General features: G+C 36.0%; 1 protein-coding gene across 1 annotated transcript in view; it reads left to right on the top strand.

Moving 5' to 3' along the window:
• Positions 1-23,878, top strand: part of LOC145678589 (uncharacterized) — an 820,101-nt gene that overhangs the window by 474,001 nt on the left and 322,222 nt on the right. The window contains exon 3 of the mRNA XM_081748923.1: positions 3,207-3,235. Within this exon, the coding sequence (XP_081605049.1) occupies positions 3,207-3,235 (29 nt within the window). The remainder of the gene's footprint in view (positions 1-3,206; positions 3,236-23,878) is intronic.

Raw genomic sequence — 23,878 nt, 5'->3', positions numbered from 1 at the left:
TCTGTAGGGGAAGAGATGTTTAGCATATTGTGCTGTTCAGGAAGCAATGGCTGGGCTATGGGTAGGTACAGAAAACTTTATTATTCAAACTTTAATAGTCATTATGGCCTTTAACCATAATCATGAGGAAAGGTAAATACATACACTGCGGAAAACCATAACTGTAAGTGATATGATGTGGAATGATGAAATGAAGTGCGAAACTCACTACAACACATAGGTTCTGTTAGTTGAACAAATGCTGGTTATCTTCTCGCCTAGGGGCGGCGCTAGGCATCAAGGAGGACAGAGGAGCCCTGTTAGTACAGAAGGTGTCACAGTGCATATGATGGCCATATGTGAGGTAGATGAGCGGCTGTAGTGTATGGCTCGTAGTAGACGGCGTCAGGGTGGTCTGGAGGTAGAGTGTAATGGTACAAAGTGAATAGTAATGAGAGCGGAGTTAACAGAGCGGCAACGGGGGAGGTACTTCGGGCATGATCGTCAAAAGTTTGCTGAAGAAGTAGATGATTGTTGTGCAGGCGCTGGGTGATATATTTAGTGCGTAATGTTTCTAAATGATATAAGATATGCGGAAATGTAAGTCTATGATAGAGCTCTTGAGTGGGACTTGGTAATTTGATACGATAAGCAATTCGCAAGGCATGACGTTCCAAGATGCATAATTTCTCATAGTAAGAGGACGGAGCAGATATCCAAGCTGTAAATCCAAACGTCAGAATCGGGCGGAGGAAAACTTTGTACGTGTTAAGAAGTGTATGAGTATGGAGTCCCCAGGTAGTTCCAGCAAGACCTTTCAGAAGATTGAGGCGAGAGTACGCCTTCTTGGAGATATCTTTCAGATGTGCTTTCCAGGTTAGTTGACGATCGAAGGTTACTCCTAGATATTTTACACTGCGAGTAGGTTTTAGAGGTACATCTTGTACAAAAAGGTTTAAGAGTGTTGGGTTGCGGTGTACACGTGAACGATGCTTCGGGGCAAGAAATACAATACATTGAGTTTTTGCTGGGTTTATTATCAGTCTCCAGTGGGAGCACCAATCAACAAAGGCATTGATAGCATCCTGGAGAGCCAGGTTAAGCTGATGAATTGTTTTGCCCGTCGCAAAAAGTGCAGTGTCATCGGCATACTGAAAGAGCTTAACAGTATCTGGGATTGCTGGGAAGTCGGAAACGAATAGAATATATAGTAAGGGCGACAAAGCCGATCCTTGGGGAACTCCAGAATGAAGAAAAATAGGAAATGAAAAACTAGTGTTGATACAGACATAAGCCAATCGACAGCTAAGAAAATTAAAGATGAATCTAAGGTAAGCAATAGGCAGGCGGAGCTGTTTGAGTTTATAGATGAGAGCGGTATGCCAGACCTTGTCGAAAGCCTTCTCGAGATCAAACAGGACCAAGCAGGACGGGTTGCCTGTGTTAAAGTGAGTATAGATGGAATTTGAGAGGCGGAGCAATTGGTCATTAATGCTGAAAGAAGGCCTGAAACCAGCTTGCTCGAGTGGAATGACGTGGTGATGTGCCAGGTATGAATGAAGACGTTGACAATGATGCGTTCCAGTATTTTACTGAAGGTCGATGTTAGTTGAATAGGACGGTATGAGCTAACAGAAGCAACAGGTTTATGTGGTTTGAGAAACATAAGAGTTTTCGAAGTTTTCCAGTCAGCAGGTACAAAGCCAGTGCGAAGAATAAAGGTAAAGATGTGACAAAGCAGATATAATACTACGTACGGACTTTCTTTAATGTGTCTATATGTAATAGAATCCATGCCAGGGGCTGTATTACGTCTGTGAGCTACAACTGAATTAATGTCAGATATAGAGATCGGTGTAGTAAGAGGATGGTTTTCAGGCAGAGTGTGATTAACATTAGGCTGTAGATGAGGAGAATCCAGATTGAGTTTGTCGACTGGATGAGAACGATGTGGAATTTCAGGTGCGAGAGGCGTAAAGATGTCCTCGAGATATCTTGCAAATGCATTGGCCTTGTCTGTATCAGTGAACAAAAGACGCAAGAAGCACGTGAAATATAAAGTATACGATACGATAATTCAGATGAGACTTTAAGTGTATGATTGTATTATAAACAAAGTATAGTTTTTGACATCAAAATTCAGGTAAATTTCATTGCTGAATTTTATTATTTCAGATTCAGCAAAATAATGAGTAAGCAATAGGAACAATCATAAATTTCCTACCAAAGAGTATAGATGAAGCTCTAACGCCATCTAGTGAGCTTTTTATAAAGTCTGAAATGTCGTTCAATAAGTCATTTGTCACATTTTGAGAGATATCATGTTGAATTTCAGGCCTTATCAAATGGAATTCAATGGTAGATTTTATGCCATTGTTTTCAACATACTTCAATTGTATAGAAAACATTCGTAACGTTTCTCTTTCAATTTTGTCCCGTAAATATCGTAAAATGCCTGTACTATTATGGCAGTTTTCAACATGAAATCGGTAATATTGTATTTTCACTCAGCCGGTAGATGAAGTTATGTCTTAATAATAATAATATAAAATTTTATATGTAAATGATTTTAGTGAAGTTGTAGTCTTATATCGTCGCATGAGAACCAGAGGAACTTAACTCCAAAAATGCGGTTTTAGTTTTCTTCATGTTTGAACATAATTTTGAAAACCTCACTTAGTGTAAATGGAACGTGACTCCATCTCTTCTCCTTGTCGATCATCTGTTGTAATGTAGCTCAATTACCATCTTATTAAAACACATCTTTCTAAGAAAACAATATTTTTGTCTTCTCGCCTGTAAACCTATAAAAATAGAGTTACGTTCCTCTTGTTCTCATGCGACGATATGTATTCAGAGGCGGACCCAGGGGGCGATCGGAGCGATACCCCCAGAAGAGGAAACTTTCTTATTTTATATATAAATAAAACCCATCCCAGAGTTTGGAGCTCTTAAAAGTATCTCTAAGTAGCAGTATTACAACCCATCGACCCTCCACAGAAGTCCCTCCTGGATCCGCCTCTGTATGTATTTTTATTGTACAAAGGAATTATTTCGCTATTTCTGAATGTTACTCATAGATGATACGTAGTTTCAGTTATGCTACATAAATATAATTTCTATTACGTAACGGGGAGTAGATTAGAATACTCTTTCCAAAATATAAAACTAATAAATTCAAATGAACAACAATGCAATTAATTAATTATTCTTTTCTTCTATTTTAGCACGGAAAAGCTCATCTGAAAGTGCGGAGGTAAGTTCCCTTTTTATAGTTTTTATAATAAATTCTTATAAGAATGTGAATGATTTCTTCGCTAATTGTTCATATATTGCTGATTGTGTAGATAGTATTAAGTTTCTTAAGTTGAGTCTGTGTTGAAAGTAAAGCTATTTTATTACTTCCAAATTACTATTATTAGCAGTGGCGTATTTAGGGGAGGTAATCAGGTTCAAACGTCTCCTCCCAAAACAAATTTGTTAGTTTTTCGCATTCCACGTGTAACACTAATCCCTCTTACCATATCTAAGAATTTCATTGACTTTCCATTTTCTTACGCACTTTGTTGAGCAATAATACTGTATTTGTCAAATTTCATTCCATGTAAGAACTATGTTCCTTTTTTCTTTCTTTCGTCCATTCTACGTTTCTGTTTCTTTTTCTTAGTTGTTACTTTCTTTCGTTTCTCTTATCATACTTTCGACCGTTGTTAGTTGCGATTCAAGTCGGCCGTTGTCAGTAACACCAACCGAAGCAAAGCTGATAAGCGAAACTGGTATTCCACACTAACTTGCACGGATATCTACATAACGGCACTTTATTTATTATAAAAAAGGAATATTTATGTCGTTTAGTTATAAAGAAAGGTAAATGTTTGAATTAATGAAAATCAAGAGGGTGAATAAGTAGCTCGGGAAATTAGGTAGGCCAAGAGGATGCTTCCCTTTTCTTCTATGGCAGGAATAAAACGTTAGATTCAGTGCTAAAGTTTTGTGTATATCATATCACATAAGATTCACCAGTCTGCAATTCTTGTCATTAGTTTTCAGTTATTTCTTCCCTCTCCTCACTCTCACTCAATGCTTTCATTCCTCATACCTGGAAGTGTCATTATATAAAGACATCCAAGAAGGTTCTGTTTCTTTTTGTGGAGGTCTGTGCTCAATTGGCCCTCACACAGTGAGTTCAATCACCGCCCGCTGGACGGTAGGTTCGCTCGTCGGTACTGCCCGATCATTCCATGAGTTTTCACGTACACGAGTAACGCCAGATTTCGCCGCTTGGCGTCGCTACTATACCATCCCAGAACTCTAGCTTCGAAATGTTTGAGTATACTTATTTCTTGAACGTTTGTTTAAAGATACACTTCAAAGAAATTTCTGTGAAATTGTTAGGCTACGTCTGACGAAGTATTTATTATTTTGTGTGCTTGTTTCTATTTTCTTTAATAAAATCTAAATTACTAAATGCTAAATTACATACCTTCTTGCGATGCCGTTTCAGACCGGTAATAAGCCTCGCCGTTCATCTACTTATGATGCTATCACTCACACACCAAATATAAAGCAATATCTATACAAACGTTCACATAAAATTCACAACAAAAATTCACATAAGAGTTTCTTGTATACCTAAATAGCAGGGGCGGCTTTAGGAGTGTAATTTTGGGTAGACCCACTCCCTTGGTTATGGATACATATACATATTTAACTGATCAATGCCAGTGGAAAATTTCTTTTACAGTAGTGTTTGATCTTTAATTATCTGCCATTAATATAAGTAGTGGAAAATATATTTACTCTTTATTGTATCATTTAGCGTTTATAATTATATATTTTCAAATTTTTTGGGTAGTTCCGTGCCCACTCGGTCTACTGCTAAAACCACCACTGCTAAATAGACATAACTTGAAACACACTTACACTCGAGAGTATCACTATAATTTCGTGTTCTGATCTCGTGAGAAGAGCTATATGAAGAACAACACTGAACACTTGATTTTCTGTTGTTTCCATAGTGTTTTTTTTAAAATTCATTCTGAAGTTCACAAATCACAATTTAAATATTTTCCGTGAAGAGGTCTTGATCTGAAACGAATTCGTGTCACTTTCTCCGACTGTCTCTTGCCAATGTTTGTAAGAGCAGATTTTTACGAATTTCTGTAGCACTATAGGTACGACTTGAGATGTGTGGGTTGTATCTTTTGGGCATCTGGACGCAGTTGATTGGCATAACGCTGGAGCTATATAATGACTCAAGTTTGGAAAAGGCAGTCTGACGTTTTTGCAATAGGGTAAAACCGCTTCACCAAATGAGTGGATATTTTTTACAATTCGCAGAAAGTGAGAAGTGGGATAACGAAGTCCTCCTCTATCCTGAGTGCATTTCACATCCATTAATCGGTGTTCTAGTTGGTGGCACCGAAATATTTTCGACACGTGCAGTGCAGCCTATTTTTTTCCTCAGCTACGTGCACCAAATATTCTGAAACCAACGCCTGCGCTGCAGTTTCCAGACTTACCTAAAGGGCCGTTCTTGGCTCTTGAATTTCCTCTAAGATTACCAGAAACAAACCTAGTAGTTCAGATATTGGCGGCATTATATTATTCGAATTCAGATTGATGGATTCTGAGGTAGAATCACAGTCTGTTTGGCATGCAATATTTGCATCGTTTGATGCCAGAATAAATTCACATCTTACAATTCTTTTTATGGCATTTTGGACTGTTTTGGCATCAGTCATGTCATTGCTTCCACTCCCCATTTTTACAGCACTAAACAACGCTTGATATTGCTTTCAACCACTTCTGCCTCAGTTCAGTTTCTGAAGGTATTTCACGAAAAGATACACCACGCGTTTCATTGTTTTGATTTACAAAAACAAACACAGCAGTATACAATTTTTTAAATATATTTAGCAAGTAGCAACACATTGTAAAACAACGACAGAAATATATCTCACTCTGTATGGTGATATATGCTGTGAAGTTTGGAGTAGGGTGTGCTTGTGCTGCGCCCTAGCGTCAAACTTCGAAAAACATTTTTTGGGGGAAACAATAGGAAAAAAGGTCTTTGAGCAGGCAGTGAATGACAGCAACGAGCGAACCTTCCGTTCAGCGGGCGGTGGCTCAATGCGAATAGAGATAAGGGGAAGGTCAGTTGTTGGTCTGGGGATATCCAACATACCTTCTGGTTGTAGAAGTTCAGTTGCACCGTGAATTTGCGTAATGACAGAGTGAACATAAGACCTCCACAGAGCGACACAAGGGCGAGTATGCTATACGAGTTCAAACGGGGTCAAACGCCGCTGCAGCGGGGCGGAAGATATGCCAGACCCTTGGTGAGGGTGTCGTGACTACACGTACAGTGCAGCGGTGGTTTAACAAATTTAGGAACTGTGACGAAACACTTGAAGACGCACCACGTGCTGGAAGACCAACACATGTACAAAATGAAGATCTTTAGGTAAAAATTGACGTGAATAGTGACCAGACATGTGAGGAATTGGGACTACAATTCAGTGTGAGTGGAAAAACCATTCGGCAGCACCTTCATCAACTTAGGAAGTAATACAAGTAGTCCAGGAACTTTAGCATTTTTCTTCGGAAAAATTAGAAGCCAAGGTTTTTCTACACAAAAACGTTCATTAGGTCATTCTAAATGACATATCAAAACTCCCCGACTTTCTGCTGTACGCTTCCCGTTTTTTTCGGGGGGTGGATGTGGGGGAGGAAAACGCAATTTAAAATACAATCAAATTCAGCTTATTTCCATGTTAATCTAAATATTCCGAATAAAAAAACAAAATTTACCGGGAACGCTTACCACATTCGCTCGTAAATGTTTCACAGGAAGTCCCAAAGAATATTGGGTCGGGTTTCGGAAAATGACGTCATCAAAATGGCCGACACTAGAATTTGTAGTGTTTTGTGGGAATGGTTATAACTTCCCGCAGAATAGTGGTAAAACCGTCGTTTTTGATTCAGATTCAAGATAATTATTTACCAAATGTACAGAATGAAACGTGCTGTCTGTATCGTTAATTTCTTTCGAGATACAATATAAAAAAAAAACTGGTTTTAAGTGTAAATGCAAATAACTCAGTAATATAAAATATTTCAAAATATATCTTCAAACAATGGTTGTAGAGCATTATAAAACTTTCCAACGGTACCTGTAGCTTCATTTTTTGTATTTTGAAATGTAAGGAAGGTATGTTGTTTTATTTAATAGACCGACTCTTGTAAAGACAATATAATCCTATTTTTTAATTTTAAAAAAAAATGGATATAAGATTCAATATCGCATTAGAATCCGTAAGTCACACACACCCAGATACAAATACAAAAATGAGGATTTACAACGTTCGGCGATAGATCCTTATCGTTTGTAGAATAAGAAATGTAAAATTCAGAGTAATAATGAATAAGAAATGTAAACTATTCAACTTACCTGAAATGGTTTACTTATTGAGTTTCTTTGCTGATTGATAAATAATAATAGTAATTATAGCATGTTCACCTGGTTTGTCACCTCTATTTCTTCGGCGTCCATGAATATTTCACGTTCAGAGATTCCTTCCGTTGGAGTGACATTCAAACAGGATTGTCCCTGACAATTTGCACAAGCAAGAGAGCAGAACAGACCCAGCTTTCGACATCCATACAAATTGCCGCATCCTTTAAATCATGAACAGAAAATCATTTTTAAAATGGACGATGGAGCAGTTGGCTGCGTTGATCGAATTGGTACTAACAAATTGTCTTTCATAACCCCTTCCCACTCCTCAGGATTTAGTTGGTTTCCAAGCCATGTTTGTATGTGGTAATAAATCCGAAACAAATGTTGTTGTGCTGCAGCTGGAGTCGGTGGTAGGGCTTTTAAATCGACAGACTTATTTCTCTTCACTGATTTGGTGATATAATGATAACGGTAATCATTTAGTGAAATGCCATTTGCAGATGCACCGTATAAACCCAAAACAACTGTATGCAATATTCAGTTATTTCTGCATGGGAAACATTACTTCGATTAAAAATTTCTACATGTTTTAAATCTTGACGATTTTGTAATAATTTCAAACAAGCTGATTTCCCCTTCTGAAAAATGGCAGATGTTCCATCACAGCCTGAAAAAGCATGTAGAAATAAAATGTGATTTTTGCATACACCTTCTAAACTCCTTGATGAGTAAATCTTCCGCTCTGTCTGTCCTTTTCCTGGCTTCAAGAAAAAAACTTCTAAATTCGGCGGAGTTCGATCTGTCGTGATCACTAACAAATCAATATCCTCACCAACAATAACTGTAGAATTAGAATTAACTTTTGATATCGTGAGTGCGGTTTCTACAATGAGGACATCAGCATCATTCTCTGCTTGTTTGACATCAATATTGGCAGCCTTGAATTTATCAGTGAACAAACCAATCAACCTACTTTTGTTGTTTGCATTGGAGAGAGTTTTCTTGGCTCGTAGTCGCAATCATGTTTCCATCAAATATAATTGTTGTTGATGCTGCTTTCGAGCACCGTCAAAGTTGCTCCATGCCTTTTACATTTTTTCTGAGGATTACTACCATTTCCATCAAATACGATAACAGTGTTTTGACCGAAGTGTTTTTCCACATATGCCACATATTTATCACAAATATCCATGAAAGAATCGTTTTGAAGCCACACCACTCGATGAACAAGGAACCCTCCATCAACGACGTAGTTTGCGTTTTCGAGATCAGGATAAACATCGATCGGCTTGAAGATGTTGAATAAGGATGATTTCTTCGTTTTTTTTCATTCCAGTTGCATCAAAAAGAGCCATTGGGTAAGGAGCCAGGAGAAAATTTAAACATGTTCGAAGGTCATCATCTGATCTTTTGATTACGCTGAATCGTTGAAACAACAGCAGTGGATCGACAGGCACAGTAACATCATGTACCGTAAGGTGACTGTTCACTGTTTGAAGCGAAAGAACCCTATCAGTATGAGAATATTTTATGTCATGAAAATTGTCACCAACTTTTCTTTCCATCATGGTTGCTCCAATGTTCAGTGCATCGTAGCAGTTTATCTTCTCCACATTACCTGTAACCCCTGTTGCTATAGACATGATCACTTGTACATTTGGAAAAGGGCACTGAACCATTCTGATAATTTCTTAACATCTTCTTGGTCCCGTTTGATTCGAGATTCAAGTGCATCTACATGCTGTTCTTCACTTGCAAACGAAATCCCATTAGCAGAATTGTATGACCTCTGACAGCTCGAGAGTAAGCATGGCCCATCAACATTTTGTCAACAGAATGAGAAGCGTAAATAGTACTCAACACTTCTTTGAGTCCACTGTCAGCCATGATGAAACCAATTGATCCAAGAAAGGACTTGCACATATGAAAACCTCCTAGTCTGACCACTATTTTTGATATCCCAGAATTTTCACCGGATGAAGCAACGATTTCCCTTGCTTTAATATAAAGGGGCTGGTCAAAGGTTATTGCACAAGTATTGTGTCCATACTTGATACTATCTTCGAGAACATATTGTAAAGTGCTGTAAATTGTGTTGTAGTCGCTTGTAGGACTGTTTACAATTGGCAAAACATGATACGTGATTTGTAGTGGTCTTCCTATTGTGTCAACAACTCCATGTCTCCACTCCACCCAGGAATGCGCAGTACTTCCTTATATTTAGTACAAAACCACAAGACATCCGCATTTCGAAGACTAGAGATTAGTATTGGGCTGCAATCAACCTGTTCCACAATAATATTTTCAAGTCCTCGAACACCCCGGTTTTCGTAAACCTTGATTGGTATTTGTGTTGTTTTAGTTATTTCTGAGGCACTTGGGAACTCTTTCAATCTTGGTACATTATCTAAAGAATCATTAACCTTATCATGAGGAGCAACAATTCGGATGATTCCCATTGAATGAAATGTATCCGTGCCATCAATTGTTGCAACATTATGATCTGCGTTTTTACCAACATACTGAATTAAACAGCCTTCTTCAGGGGAAGAGATTGAAGGCTGATGATGCATCACATTGGAACATTCATACAGGACTCTTTCTTTATAAGAAGAAGAGAATCCTAAGGATGATAAAATCTTTATTAGACGTCTAGAGCCAAAGTATCTATGTAAATGAACGGACTCTCCAAGGAGTACAGGTGATATAAAGGACCGAGGACGAACCGCGGACATAATGCTATGACATATGTCAGTTGACTTTCTTTTCAAAAGCTCTGTAGAACCCTTTCTGTTTGTTAAGATGATTTCCTCTATCAGAGAGATTAATGACTCAGGCACACTGGCGTTGACATTAGAGAACAATTCAGTACTGGGAGGATAAGTATCTACATCACATGATGCAGAACGTATATCTTGACGAATGATTTCGGCTGCTTTTTGCACAACTCTCATCCTTTCTTTCTGCAGATCTAATAGTTTATTCTCGTAGGCTTTATAATGTTCTACAATCTTTATTTGAAGATATATTTTGAAATATTTTATGATTACTGAGTTATTTGCATTTACACTTAAAAGCAGGTACTCAAAAACTAGTTTTTTTTGTTATTGTATCTCGAAAGAAATTAACGATACAGACAGCGCGTTTCATTCCGTACATTTGGTAATTAATTATCTTCAATCTGAAACAAAAACGACGGTTTTACCACTATTCTGCGGGAAGTTATAACCATTCCCACAAAACACTACAAATTCTGGTGTCGGACATTTTGATGACGTCATATTTCCGAAACCCGACTCGATATCCTTTGGGACTTCCTGTGAAACATTTACGAACGAATGTGCTAAGCGTTCCCGGTAAATTTTGTTTTTTTATTCGGAATATTTAGGTTAACATGCAAATAAGCTGAATTTGATTGTATTTTAAACTGCGTTTTCCTCCCCCACTTCCACCCCCGAAAAAAGGGGAAGCGTACAGCAGAAAGTCGGGGAGTTTTGATATGTCATTTAGAATGACCTAATGAACGTTTTTGTGAAGAAAAACCTTGGCTTCTAATTTTTCCGAAGAAACACCCATTTTTTGACTAAAGTTCCTGGACTAAAGTTGGGTCAATGGGTACCACATGATTTGACTCTTAAACAGAAGGCAACGCTAGCAAACACCTTTGTTTCTTCCCTGTCTTGTCTGAGGAAGGAGCCATTTCTGGACAGGGTGTTGATATCTGATGAGAAGTAGGTCCTGTACGAAGCTCCACGGCGCCGTCAACATTGGTTAGCGTCCGATGAACCGGTTCCAAAGCAGCCAAAACCAGCCCTGCACCAGAAGAGGATCTTCTTCTGTGTTTGGTGTGCTGCTAGCGGCATCGTGCATTGGGAACTGCTACCAGCCGGTCAGAGCATCAATGCAACCGTGTACTGTCAACAGTTGAGCTGTGTGCAAAAAAAAAAAAAAAAAAACACTCAAAACTCTGGAGCCAAAATTTCTGAACCTCAAAGGAGTCCTCCTGTTACAGGACAACACTAAGCTCTACGTGGTTAGGATGACCCGGGACACCATTCTACGCCTTGGATGGGAAACATTATTGCATACGCCATATTTCCCGGACATTGCACCGTCCAATTATCACCTGTTCCATTCCTTGGACAATCACCTTAGAGAACGCCAGTTCAAATCCCTAGTACGGGTGCAAATTTACTTCATACTTTCTTCGCTTCACGGCCCACCAAGTTCTACCGCGATGTAATTAATTTCCTTTCAGAACGTTGGCAGAAGATCGTCGATGCTGATGGAGACTATATTTGATCTTCCGGTTACATCTTAGGTATCATATCGACATTTAAGGGTGCTGGGTGAAAAAGCAACAGAATTTTCTTGGTTACCTTTATACAAATATTAAAGGAAGGAAAATGAACTTCATTAAAATTTGTCGGCACCCAAAAAGAAAAATATAAGTGCTTATTTACGTGTTGTGCATAGCCCCCCGGAACAAAATCCTAAATACGCCACTGATTTTTAGTATGATAACATTGAATCTTCATGTGTTTACCTTTAATGAAATAATTACATTGTAGTTTGGACAAAAGAAAGAGAAGGCACTTTGAGATCTTACTTCGTATAATATGAAAAAAAAACTAAAATAAACACCTACACGTGGCAAATTCTACAGAATCGATAACATATGGTGAAAAAATGTCCAATGATGAGACATATGTACGCCAATCAATATATCTTATTGATCCGAACAAGATGAAGAGCTCCAAAGAAGAACAACTTATGGAAGAGCATAAGTTCTCAGTTAGAGAAGAAATAGGGAACCTCGAAATGTGATGTTGGAGGAAGATGGAGAAGGTAACATAGGCAGAGAGACAGAGAGTAACAACGAAGATGTTGTGAAACGGTAGTGAGAAGACGACTCTTTTAGCCTGCATCCTTCGTAGGAATCCTAATTGGATTGATCATATCTTGCAAAGAAATTGTCTTCTTCATACCGCCACAGAGGGAAAGATGGATAGAAAATGATATGTAGGAAGATGAGGAACACAAATGATCGATGATTAGAAAAATAGAAGAAAATATTGGGGATTGAAAGAAGAAACTGAAGGACGAGAAACGTGCTAAAAACATTTACACCCCCGAACGTAAGAGAAAAAACTAATTAGTTCTATGACGTGCCAATAGGCTGAATACTTTAATAATAATAATAATAATAATAATAATAATAATAATAATAATAATAATAATAAATTAGCATTTCTAGTTTTGAAGCAAATTGAAAAAAGAAGCGAGATTTATTTTATTTAATACACATAACTTATATTTTTGCAAACTTACTAATTGACGCTGTACGATAACTATACCAACTTTTAGAATGAATACTGAAGTGCATACTTATTAACTTTTTTTTGTTATGACACTAGCAAGACGATAGTACATATTATGGCTAGTGAGGTATAGTTTAAAAAATATTATTAATATTAAAATAGAAATTTTATTTAACTATATAATATTGTGTAAAGATAAGACAGTGATGAATATACTCACCGGAGGTTATGTTTAGCTGAACCAAATAATATGCTTGAGGACAGTTTTTCATGTACAGTTTTTGAGAAAATCTAAAAAAAAAAAAAATATGGCGCTAAAAATACGTCATTAATTGATAATAATAATTAATATTTTTTATTCTGGTGGACAGTGACGTATTCTGCATCCTTAACAGTGACGTACATACTCATAACAGCTACGTACATATTACTTGTAATTTCAAGGCTAAAACAATTTGCGATGCACGATTCCGTTAGCAATCTACCAAACGTAGAGCGTAACATTTTGTTGAAATAGTGGTGATTTTGGTTGTTTTGAAGTGGGTCAGGTAGTACTCTACTAACAGCTCATGGCAGCGCCATCGAGTATTGTAAAGAAGTCATTTCTCACTGCATACTAACACGTTGTCCAGAAACGGATTATTCTTCTGACGAGACAACAAAGGAAAAAAGGCAATTTGTCATCTAGCTTTCTGTGTCGAAGTAAGCTTATGTATGGCCCTTCGTAACAGTTCATATCATTTTCTAACTTGTAAGTTGAAGAAGTGTTGGCAAATTGTTGCTGCCCAACATTTTAATCTTTCTTCCATTGCTACACACGTCTGTTCATTATCGGTTTTAAGAACCTTCTTGGATGTTCTGTATATGGTGGGTCCAGTAAGGGATTTAATATCCGTTTTTACGTTTCTTAACCACTATTATAGTGTCCGTTAGTGGCGGATCTAGAAGGTAAAAGCTGGGGGGACGTCAGATCCCAGACTATAATATGCATATCATAACTTTACAATTTTTCATAAGTCCTGCAGAAGTTCCCAAATTAACTCTCTCCCGATGGGTAGTATGGCTAGCAGGCACGTAGCCAAGGGGTGGGTCCGGGGGGTCCGGACCCCCCTAAAGAACCAGAAATGTAACAAATTAAGGAAGGATGAAACAATAAGAAACGAGAAAAAGAAGAATCAGCGTTAAAAATATAAAGCTACAGCAAGCGTATGGTTACCCTTTCTTATAAGGAGCTTTGTATAGAGGAAACTGTGCATGTGTGTGTGAAGCGGGGGGGGGGGTCAAGTTGAAAATGAATATTATTGTAACGGAGCATTCCAAATTCCATCTAGCTCCATGCTAATCCTATGGACAACAAATGATGATCGAGAAACCGGTTCGATCAGATAGACTCTAAGAAAAACTTAAGAAACTCGGAATATTATATCTTTTTCAATACTTTTTTATATTCTTTTACTCGAGATTTTTTATTCTTTTACTCGAGAGATAGTTCGTTATTGAAATACTTACTAGCATATCCTCATTTTATTGTCCTAACAAACCAATATACGTGTTGTCACTAAAATAGTTTAGATTGATCGAGCCCCTGGTGTGTAACCAGAATATTTCATGTTATCCCTCTCCCCCCCCCCAGCATTACGAAATCCTGGCTAAACGAACCAATATATGTTTACAGTAAAATAGTTCAGATTGATCGAGCCCCTGGTGTGATAACCTCAATATTTCATGACGGACCCCCCCTATTACGAAATCCTGACTACGTGCCTGTGGCTAGGTTGGACAATAACACTGTGAACCTCAAGTATCGTTTTACACATTGCAGAACTGGAAAACTGTAACTGAAACTATATCAAATATCTCAAAAAATCCCAATAAGAATAAAAGGCAACGCTTACTATAGCTAAGCTTTCACAAACACATAAATAATAAGTTGAATTATTTATATCACTCAAAAAACTGAGGAGGAAGACCTAGGTCGTCCTATCCCGGGCCACCTCTGTACCTTATACCTGCAGGGGAGAAAACGATATTGCAATAACACAAACTCAGTGGTTAGAAACTCTTAAGTGTCAAAATCCTGTGCAAATACTTGAAATTATGAGTTGTATTTTATAGTAGTAGATATATTTGATAAAGAGCATCCAATTTGCAAGAAAGATAACTTAAGAATAGTTTGATGCAATAAGGGCGTAAGTCTGAAACATGCAGTTGGAGAAAAACGATGTTGAAAATTTAAGTAGTGTTTTCTTCTTACATAAAACAATGTAATATGAAGCATTTTATTCCGATATTGAATTGAAATGTTACCAGGACGCTAAACAAGCATGGCAAAAACAACAAATGCGTTTGTTGCAAAAAGAACGTAAACTCACTTTCGCCCTTATTACATCAGACTCCTCAATTGTAGATGGGTTGTGATAAAATCTTGAGAGTAAATATGTAAATAAAGAATAAAGGAGGAATATCTATTTTTGCTGAATTTCATTGTTAATACATTTGAGGTCTATTCGATTTCGGTTTTTCTAGTTCTATAGTCTAAGTCAGTTTGCGTTTTAATAATGATTTCTGTATTCTCTATCTTGTCAAAAATCTAGGAAAGAAAATTAGCTCTTCTTGCTTCAAAAGAGTATAATACATAATTTGGTAGAAGTGAAACATATTTTTCATGTCTACTATGTACCTTATCCATGTTTATTAAATAACGCACACATTTGAATTTAATTTTCTCTAGATTGTGTTCATACTTTGTGCATTAGGATTCAAGATTATTAACGCGTATTCTAGTTTGGGACGTACATATGCACTACATAGAATTTTAACTATTAATGTACTCACCTCTCAATCTCATTACAAACCAGAAATTTATGTAAGCCTCATTCATGGTTCAATTCAGATAAGTATCAAACAGCAGATTTGATCTTATTGACACACCAAGTTCAGCTATACGGTCAATTATTTGCAATGTATGCTATTTAAATGACATTCAAATTTCAAGTATATTTTATTTCTTGTATAAGTCTTGCAATATTTTAATACACCACATACTTATACCAGTCTTGGGAAGTAACGTAACGCAAGTAATACAAGTAGCACAAGTAACTCGTTATTTTTTAAGTAACGATTCCTAGTAACGCGTTACATTTTTCGAAAGTAACTGTAACGGTAACTCGTTACAAATTTTTAAGTAACGTACCTAGTTTGCGTTACATTTTGGATGAGTAACTATAATAGAAAAAAATATATGTATATTTTTTCCGAAACAAATATTTCTTTCCTGTAGTAAATTTCTCAGAATGGAGCGATGGAGCACGAACTGTCAGTGACTGACAGTCAGTGGCCGACACACGGAGAAAAAGAAAACAGTGCTCGCTGTTTTTAGAGAGTGAATATCACCTCAAAGAAGTCACGTGTACTGATTGCAAGCACATGGAAGATTTTGTCATAGATTTTGACAGCTCTAAATCAATACATTCAGTGAGTGAACTGCAAATGCAATGGTAGTCTAGTTTACTTTGGTTGGTATTGTTTTTATAAAGATGGAGAACATTTACTTACCGTTTGAACATTTGAAAAAATGCCTTTTCTTTAAAGTTGAGGATGATGGTGGACATTATTTAAATGTAAAGTGTTTGAAATGCACCTTCAGAAAATATTTATCAAGAGCCAGGAGTTCTTTCGCAAATTTGGGAAGGCATCTAAAGCTTTTTTAAAATTTATTTTTAGTTAATTTCTAGAGTAGATTGAAACAGCGCCCACACAAACATTTTGGGTCAAGCTATTGTCCAAATGTTAATAATTTATTTATACGTGTTCTTACAAATATTGTATTAATACTTTCTTGAATACTTCATTCTTGTATAGTGCTATTCTGTTTATACTTATGGAGACCTTAAGTTGCAATTTCTTCGGGGGGAAAATTTAATTGGCAGAAAGTAAGATAAAAAATAAGATTTCATTTTTTCATGAGATTAAATAAATAAATGTATATTGAGGGTAGTTGAAGTAGGAGGTGTTATATGTTAATTGGTTAACGTGACAATGACATAGTGATACATAGTGATTTACTACGATATATTCTTTCAATTTGAATAAGTAGGTTTTAAATTAGACAGCGAAATGTCAAAACTTCGATGTAAAAATATTGAAAACTGTTTTATTGGATATGATTATCTTTATAAATCAATAATTAAGAATCACATATAGCCTACAAACTTCTCAAAATATTTTTTATTTGTCAACAAACATGTTTACAATATGTCACAGTAATTACAAATAGTATAGCACACACACTGTAAAACAATCCTACACTTTTTGTACGCGTAAACTGCAACGACTTATGATCACTTCTTTTACATTTATATACTATATGTGTGCAATAGGACGAGTGCAAAGTGTATAAAATGTGTGAGAAATGTGAAGAAACTTCCAAGAGTGCAAATCGTGCACATTTCTCATACGTTTTGTGCCTCACTTAGCATTCCTCCTGCTGCACACATATATACATGTGAAAGAAGTGATCAAAAGTCACTGCAGTTTACACGTACTAAAAGTGAACCTTTATTTACAGTGCAGTATATCATTTCAATAATAGCACACTGTTTATAGTTGCTATTACTGTGGATATGTTTAATGGTTGCCATAATTAATGATACACAGTAAGGGATTAATATGAATAAATTATTACTGATGAGCAGGCCTTCTTTATTACTAGAAAGTAACTGTACGCATGAAAGGATATAGCAGCTACTATTATCAACCTATAGTTCTAAACATTTACGATGATAAAGGAAAATCAGAATGTGTAATAATAATAATAATAATAATAATAATAATAATAATAATAATAATAATAATAATAATAATAATAATAATAATAATAGTGGTAGTAGTAGTAATAGAGGAGTATTAGTAGGACGAATTGAAATAATAAGAATGTTTTCTTTTTGTATATATATTCAAAGTTTCGGACCTAAAGGTAACGCGATACTTGCGTTACTTTCGAAATAGAGTAACAGTTACTTTTCTGTGTATATAACGCGTTAGTAACGCGTTACATTTTAAGGGAAAGTGAAGTAACTTGTAAAGCGTTACATTTTTACAAGTATTATATTTATTACATTACAATGAAGAACATTCTGAGTGTAGCCCCTAGTGTTGGACATCAAGTTTACCTGCTCGGTGCCATGAAATTGAATTTTTTGTTGAGTTTTTTGAGCCGAGTGTGGTTTTCTGTTATCCTGCTGCAGCACGGTGCACTTTCGGTTTGCAAATACCACATATTTTTAATGTAATACAACATACATTCAATTGTTCGATATAAGGATCTATATTGATGGTATGACCGTTAGGAATGAACTCGAAGTGGATTGCCCCCGTAGTTTCAACACACACGGAGCGTGACTTTATGCTCGAAACGGCCTTATTTAACGACTGATTCTGGAAGTTGGCTCTTGCTCAACCACTGTTTTTACACTTTCGAATTTCGGAAAAGCACGCAATCCACATGTAACAGTCCGTTTCAGGAAACACACATCAAATGGATTTTCCAGTAGTTATCAATACATATACACTCCTCGAGCCTGACTTGGGGGGCGCGGTGGCTCAGTGGTAGAGCATTCATCTCCGGTGCTTGGGGTCCCTGGCTCGATCCCAGCTCGCGCCGTGTGGACTTTGTGGTGGACAAACACCGTGCTCGTGGGTTTTCTCGGGGTTCTCCCGTTTCCTCCCACTCTTTATTCCACCATTTCACTCATTTCTCATTATCACCGTCTCCCTTAGCCTAACCGGCACAACCGTGGGACGTTAAACTTAAGGATTTCATTTCATTTTTCGAGCCTGACTTGGGGCCAACTCATGTGACATAATGCAGCAGTTCCTGATGATATTCCCTAGTTCGTGAAGGTGACGCACTACAGTGGACTGGGGCATTCCGAATTGGTTTGACAGTCGTCGTGTGATGGTGGATGTATTTTCCTTAATGACATGTCGTTTGATCTCAGAATCCATTACCCTTGGGCAGCCGAATTTTGGCTGATATTTTACATTTTTACAACACACGAAATTTCAGGGACCAACGAGTTTCAGTGTTATAGTTAACTATAGTTTCTTCTTTCGCATGACAAATATTTTAAATTGCTGCGGTAGGGTTATATCCGAGTCCGAACTCATAGAACAACAGATCACGTACCAGACGTTGAGCACTCGTCGTCACTGACATTATAAATTGACTTCGTAGTAGCGACCTCTGTGTAGTCCGCTTGCCACACTACCTCTTGGGCCAGTTTGACAAGGGTACTTACGGTCGATGACGCCGTATGCGCCTGCTGTTTGAAATATTACAAGACTTGTAACTTATCTTTGTATAAGATATTACACGACACTCCTCAGCATAGACATGGCCAGAACTTTTCATATGGGTGCGCACACAGGTAATTAAAACAAAATTTTTCATACGGATGTGTATAAAGGTAATTAAAAGAGAACTTTTTATATGGATATTCATCAAGGTTATTAAAGCAGAATTTTTCATATGAATGTGTACAAAGATAAATTAAGCAGAACTGTTTATAGAAGTGTGTACAAAGGCAAATAAAGCAGAAAATTTTATATGGGTGTGCACAAACGTAACTAAACCAGTTTTTCAAATCAGTGTGCACAAAGATAATTAAAACAGAACCTTTTACGTGGGTGTGCACAAAGGTAATTAAAGCAGAACTTTTCATATGGGTATGAACAAAGTAATTAGAACAAAACTTTTCCTACGAATATGCATAGCAGTAATTGAAGTTCAGTTATTCTTTCATTATAACATTTTTACTTGCTCATGTTATTAGGTCTAAAGTGTATTAAAAACAAGTAGAAACGATTTTTAATGAATTGGAGAACTGCAGATTACAAGATTTTAGACTGTATGACAATTGATTAAAGAAAAAAGAATCAAATGGTTTCATCTTCTGTCGATGGTACTCAACATTTGACAGTAGTTTGTTTATTTTGCATCAATTAGAAATTGAGTAAATGTCATTTTGCAAATTGATGCAGTCCCTCTCTGAACCCATGCACAGTAAAGTTTTAAATCATTAGCATGTAACAACTTTTCTGGCTTTATTACATTAAGTAAATCTTTACGATATGGATGGGTAAAAGTTAAAGTGGTGTAAATTATTTTGTCAAAAAATGACAGACACAAAACTCAGATATAGATAAGTCAATCTGTTAACAGAAAATGTAAAGTAAGTCATTTTGAAATATGACATATCAACAGAAGACTGTGAAAATTCTAGTAATAATGGAAACAACTATTTTGTTTATCAGAAAAGAAAATATTATTTACACCACTTTAATTTTCACCTGTTCATACAACAAAAACAGCAGTGGTCCTAAATTTAAATCCTGCGGAATACCTGAATGAACTACAATTCCGAAGTCAGGACATTTCTGTAGCATACACGATATCTACGTTGAGAAGACATAAGGATAGAAATTTAAGTGCGGTGTGTGAAAATTTAAAAGCTACAAGCTTGCTAAGAAGAATATCATGATTTGTGACATCAAACGTTTTACTGAAATCTGTATAAATCTTGTCTCATTATCAATTTATGTTGCTAGTGAGTACCTAAGCCCAGCAAGATAAGTTACCATTGATTGTCTAGGTAGAAAAATATGCTGACTGTGAAATAATTTGATAAAATTGTGAATATATTTTTCAAAATAATAATTTCAAATTTCTTGGGAGGTGTAGAGATTACTGCTACTGGTCTGTAACTTTTTATAACAGTATTATTTCCATTCGCCTTAAGGATTGACAAATATCAGAAACTTTTCAACTCTAGTTGAAAAGTGAGATCTGGCTAACGACTTATAAAATATCGTCTTTAACCCTACAGTGGTAATGTGGAAAAAATCACATGAATGGTAACGCTGGGCCTGCTGGACCCATAAACTTTTTTGCCTGATAAGATGTTTACTGACCTTTAAATCATTATTATATTTAAAATATTAAATACCAAACAACACCAGGGAGTGTCTTGAGGTAGATAACGAACGGATCTTCTGGTTGTGTCCCCACATACACCTCCATATTTTCTGTGTAGTATAATGTTGCATCATCAAAACTAAAAATTTTAGTTCCATCTTTTGCAGGAGTTTTGGTCACATAGTACGAAATCCACATCTTCCTGGAAAACCGACAAGTGTCTTATTCAAAGTTTGCTAACATAGCAATTTGAAAATTGTTTTTGCAATTGTTTACAAATAATTCAAAAAAGTCACGAATTGGGGCTAATTTCAATTTTCTTTCCGTACGTGTATCAACGTCATCAAATCGCAAACAACGAGAGAGAAAACGAAACCTCTGTAAGGACATTCTAACCCTAAATATCTCCACTCCAGTTCCACGTTGCTCCCATTATTTCCCAACATTGAGACGTCCAGCATGCAACACACCACACCAGCCATATATAACAAACCTATTAACGCTTTTATTTCACACACTGATAAGATGTGTAAATCGTTGTTCTGAGTATTTTGCAGTTACTTTCTGTATGTATTTGTTTGTGTTAGTAACAATAATATCAACTATCATTTCGGTTATAAACACAGACCACGTTTCTTGAACAATCTTAGTATTCATTGCTGTTTGGGACACTGCAGGTATACGAACAATCACAATATTACTAGTTTGGGTACGGTCATTTACATTTCGCACTTCTTTTCTCCATTTTGTTTCATTATCTTTACCCACAAAATTTTGACTGCAGTTAGCTTAATCACTGACACAGTTTTCCTCATTGGATTGTGCGTACTATTATATCACGGTATCATATCATACCACAGTATCATGGCCACAGTAAATACATAAATCAGAATCCTCATCATCATCATCTTATTCACAGGATGAAACATCAAGTTACTTTTCTAACATTTGTCTGACTCTCTCAACATTGAATTCGTAATTTTTAGTCTTGTTACTTCACTAAACAAAGTATCTAAACAAACTTGCTGATATTGGTGGAAAAAGTCGTCTGAAATTTATATAATATAAATGTAAACACTACACAAACTATCCCTCAAATAATAACGTGAATAGTAACGTTGGGTTTGACTGGCACAGACTAAGAAAAACACAGACCATCCAACAATGAAAAGCTTTAAACTGAAACTGATAGGGACTACATAAAGTACCGTAGTATTTTAGACTGAAAGGTAGACGGAGTACGAAGCTCGTACATTGTTGCCAACTAAAGATATAATATATAAATAATAATTTATTAGTAGACCCAACATTACCACTGAAGGGTTTATGGATATTTTAATGATTGGGAGCAACCTTGGTAGTATATGGTAGATTTTGTCACGTCCTGGAGAAGTTTAAGAGCTAAGCCTTTTGGTAGCATCTATGATTTATTACACTTCAACATGAGTAAACGTAAACTGATTAAGCAGTTCAGAGTTAACATGGAAAGCTCAAGTTCATACTCAAATTTGTAATGTGAAACCAAAGTGTAGCATAGTTAAATGCATTAGCAACTCTATTTCCGTATTTAATTGACATTTTCCATAAGTTAGAGTACTGCTATCGGGATTTATTATTTCTTTTAAGTAAAACCAAAAGAATTTTGTATTTACAAGAATCCGGATTGGCAATAATTCATGTATCTAACATAAGCACATGAAATTTTCCGTTTGGCTACACCCTTAATTTCATTAAATAATGCGTAACTTTCCCAATTCTTTGTCTCCATTTTTCTTGATGATGCTCTCTGCTCTTTTGAGATTTCATTATTTTGAACCATACAGGATATTTCTGATTAATTTTCTTTCGTGGCACACACTTGTCAAAAATATAATTCATTATTTTATAGAAAGGTTCAACAGTTTCGTTAACCGCAAAACTGCTACCCACCTTTTCCTAATCAACGAATGTCATTTTCCTATATAACTGTGCGTAATTAACCTTATAGAAGTTATAATCTGATTTAGTATGTATTCTTTTAGTTTCGATTCTCCTACTGCAGAGATAGACAGTAAATAAAGCAGTGGTGAACATCTTCATGCACCAATGATTTGTGCTCATGCCTCACTTCAATCTCATTGATATTTGCAATAACTAGATCTAAACGTTTTGCCAAGCTAATTTTAAATATTGTTTTGTGTTTTTAAATTATAGGTTCATAAAGTTAATAGTTCTCGACATTTGTTTGTAGGTCTAAGAAAACCAAAACCAACTCTGGTTATGTAGAATTGATTCCAATAGTCTATTACAAGAATATTACTTTCCTGTTGCAAAATAAATAAATAAATAAAATAAAATAAAATTTAAAAAAAACAATCAATATGATTTTCATGTACAGGGTAGTTAGATGCAGGTGGAAAACATACAAGACTCTTAAATAGAGAAGGGACATTAATTACACTAATTTTATACTTGTATACACATATCAACAAAGAACTGAAATTTTCAGGAGGGCTGAAGATTGTCTCAAGGAGGCTCAGCGCTTCCTGGCCATCCCGTAGCTACGGGCCTAGTATAGAGTATGTGAAAATTACTCCAATAAAATAATTTTGAATCTTGCAACAGAAGGTGTGATATGCATTCCCTGTAACCATGGCAACTAATCGAAAAATAAGATTTTAAATACCGTAGATCTCATTTTACATATTTCGATTATTTCAAAATAAAAATATATATACAGACAATGCAGTTAAAGTATTTTCCGTTGGAATTATTTCTATGGAACACAAAACAAGAAATATGTCAATTCCATTTTCAATTATATTTTGGGGTAAAATTCGTGTGACTTAAGCGTATTTTACTCTAACCTATCAATTGTATAATTTAATTATTCTCTCAATCATTGATGCTATAACCGTATATTGACTCAAAATAACTAATTCTCATATTCAGTGTATCCTTCTTTATTTATCACAATTCACTTTAGGTACGTTTATTAACACAAAAATAGCTAATTATTCTTTTAGCATTAATAAATAAATCTGCGTATATAGAACAGTAGGGTAAATGCGAAATAGCTATTTCTTTTTTTTTTTTCAGAAATCAATGGAAAACGTTTGATGAGAAAGCCGCTGGATTGTGCTTTAATTGTTCTAAAATGTA

The sequence above is a fragment of the Thermobia domestica genome, chromosome 2 (assembly GCF_964235325.1).
Source record: "Thermobia domestica chromosome 2, izTheDome1.hap1.1, whole genome shotgun sequence".
NCBI lineage: Eukaryota > Metazoa > Arthropoda > Insecta > Zygentoma > Lepismatidae > Thermobia > Thermobia domestica.
This window is presented reverse-complemented; position numbering and strand designations above follow the sequence as displayed.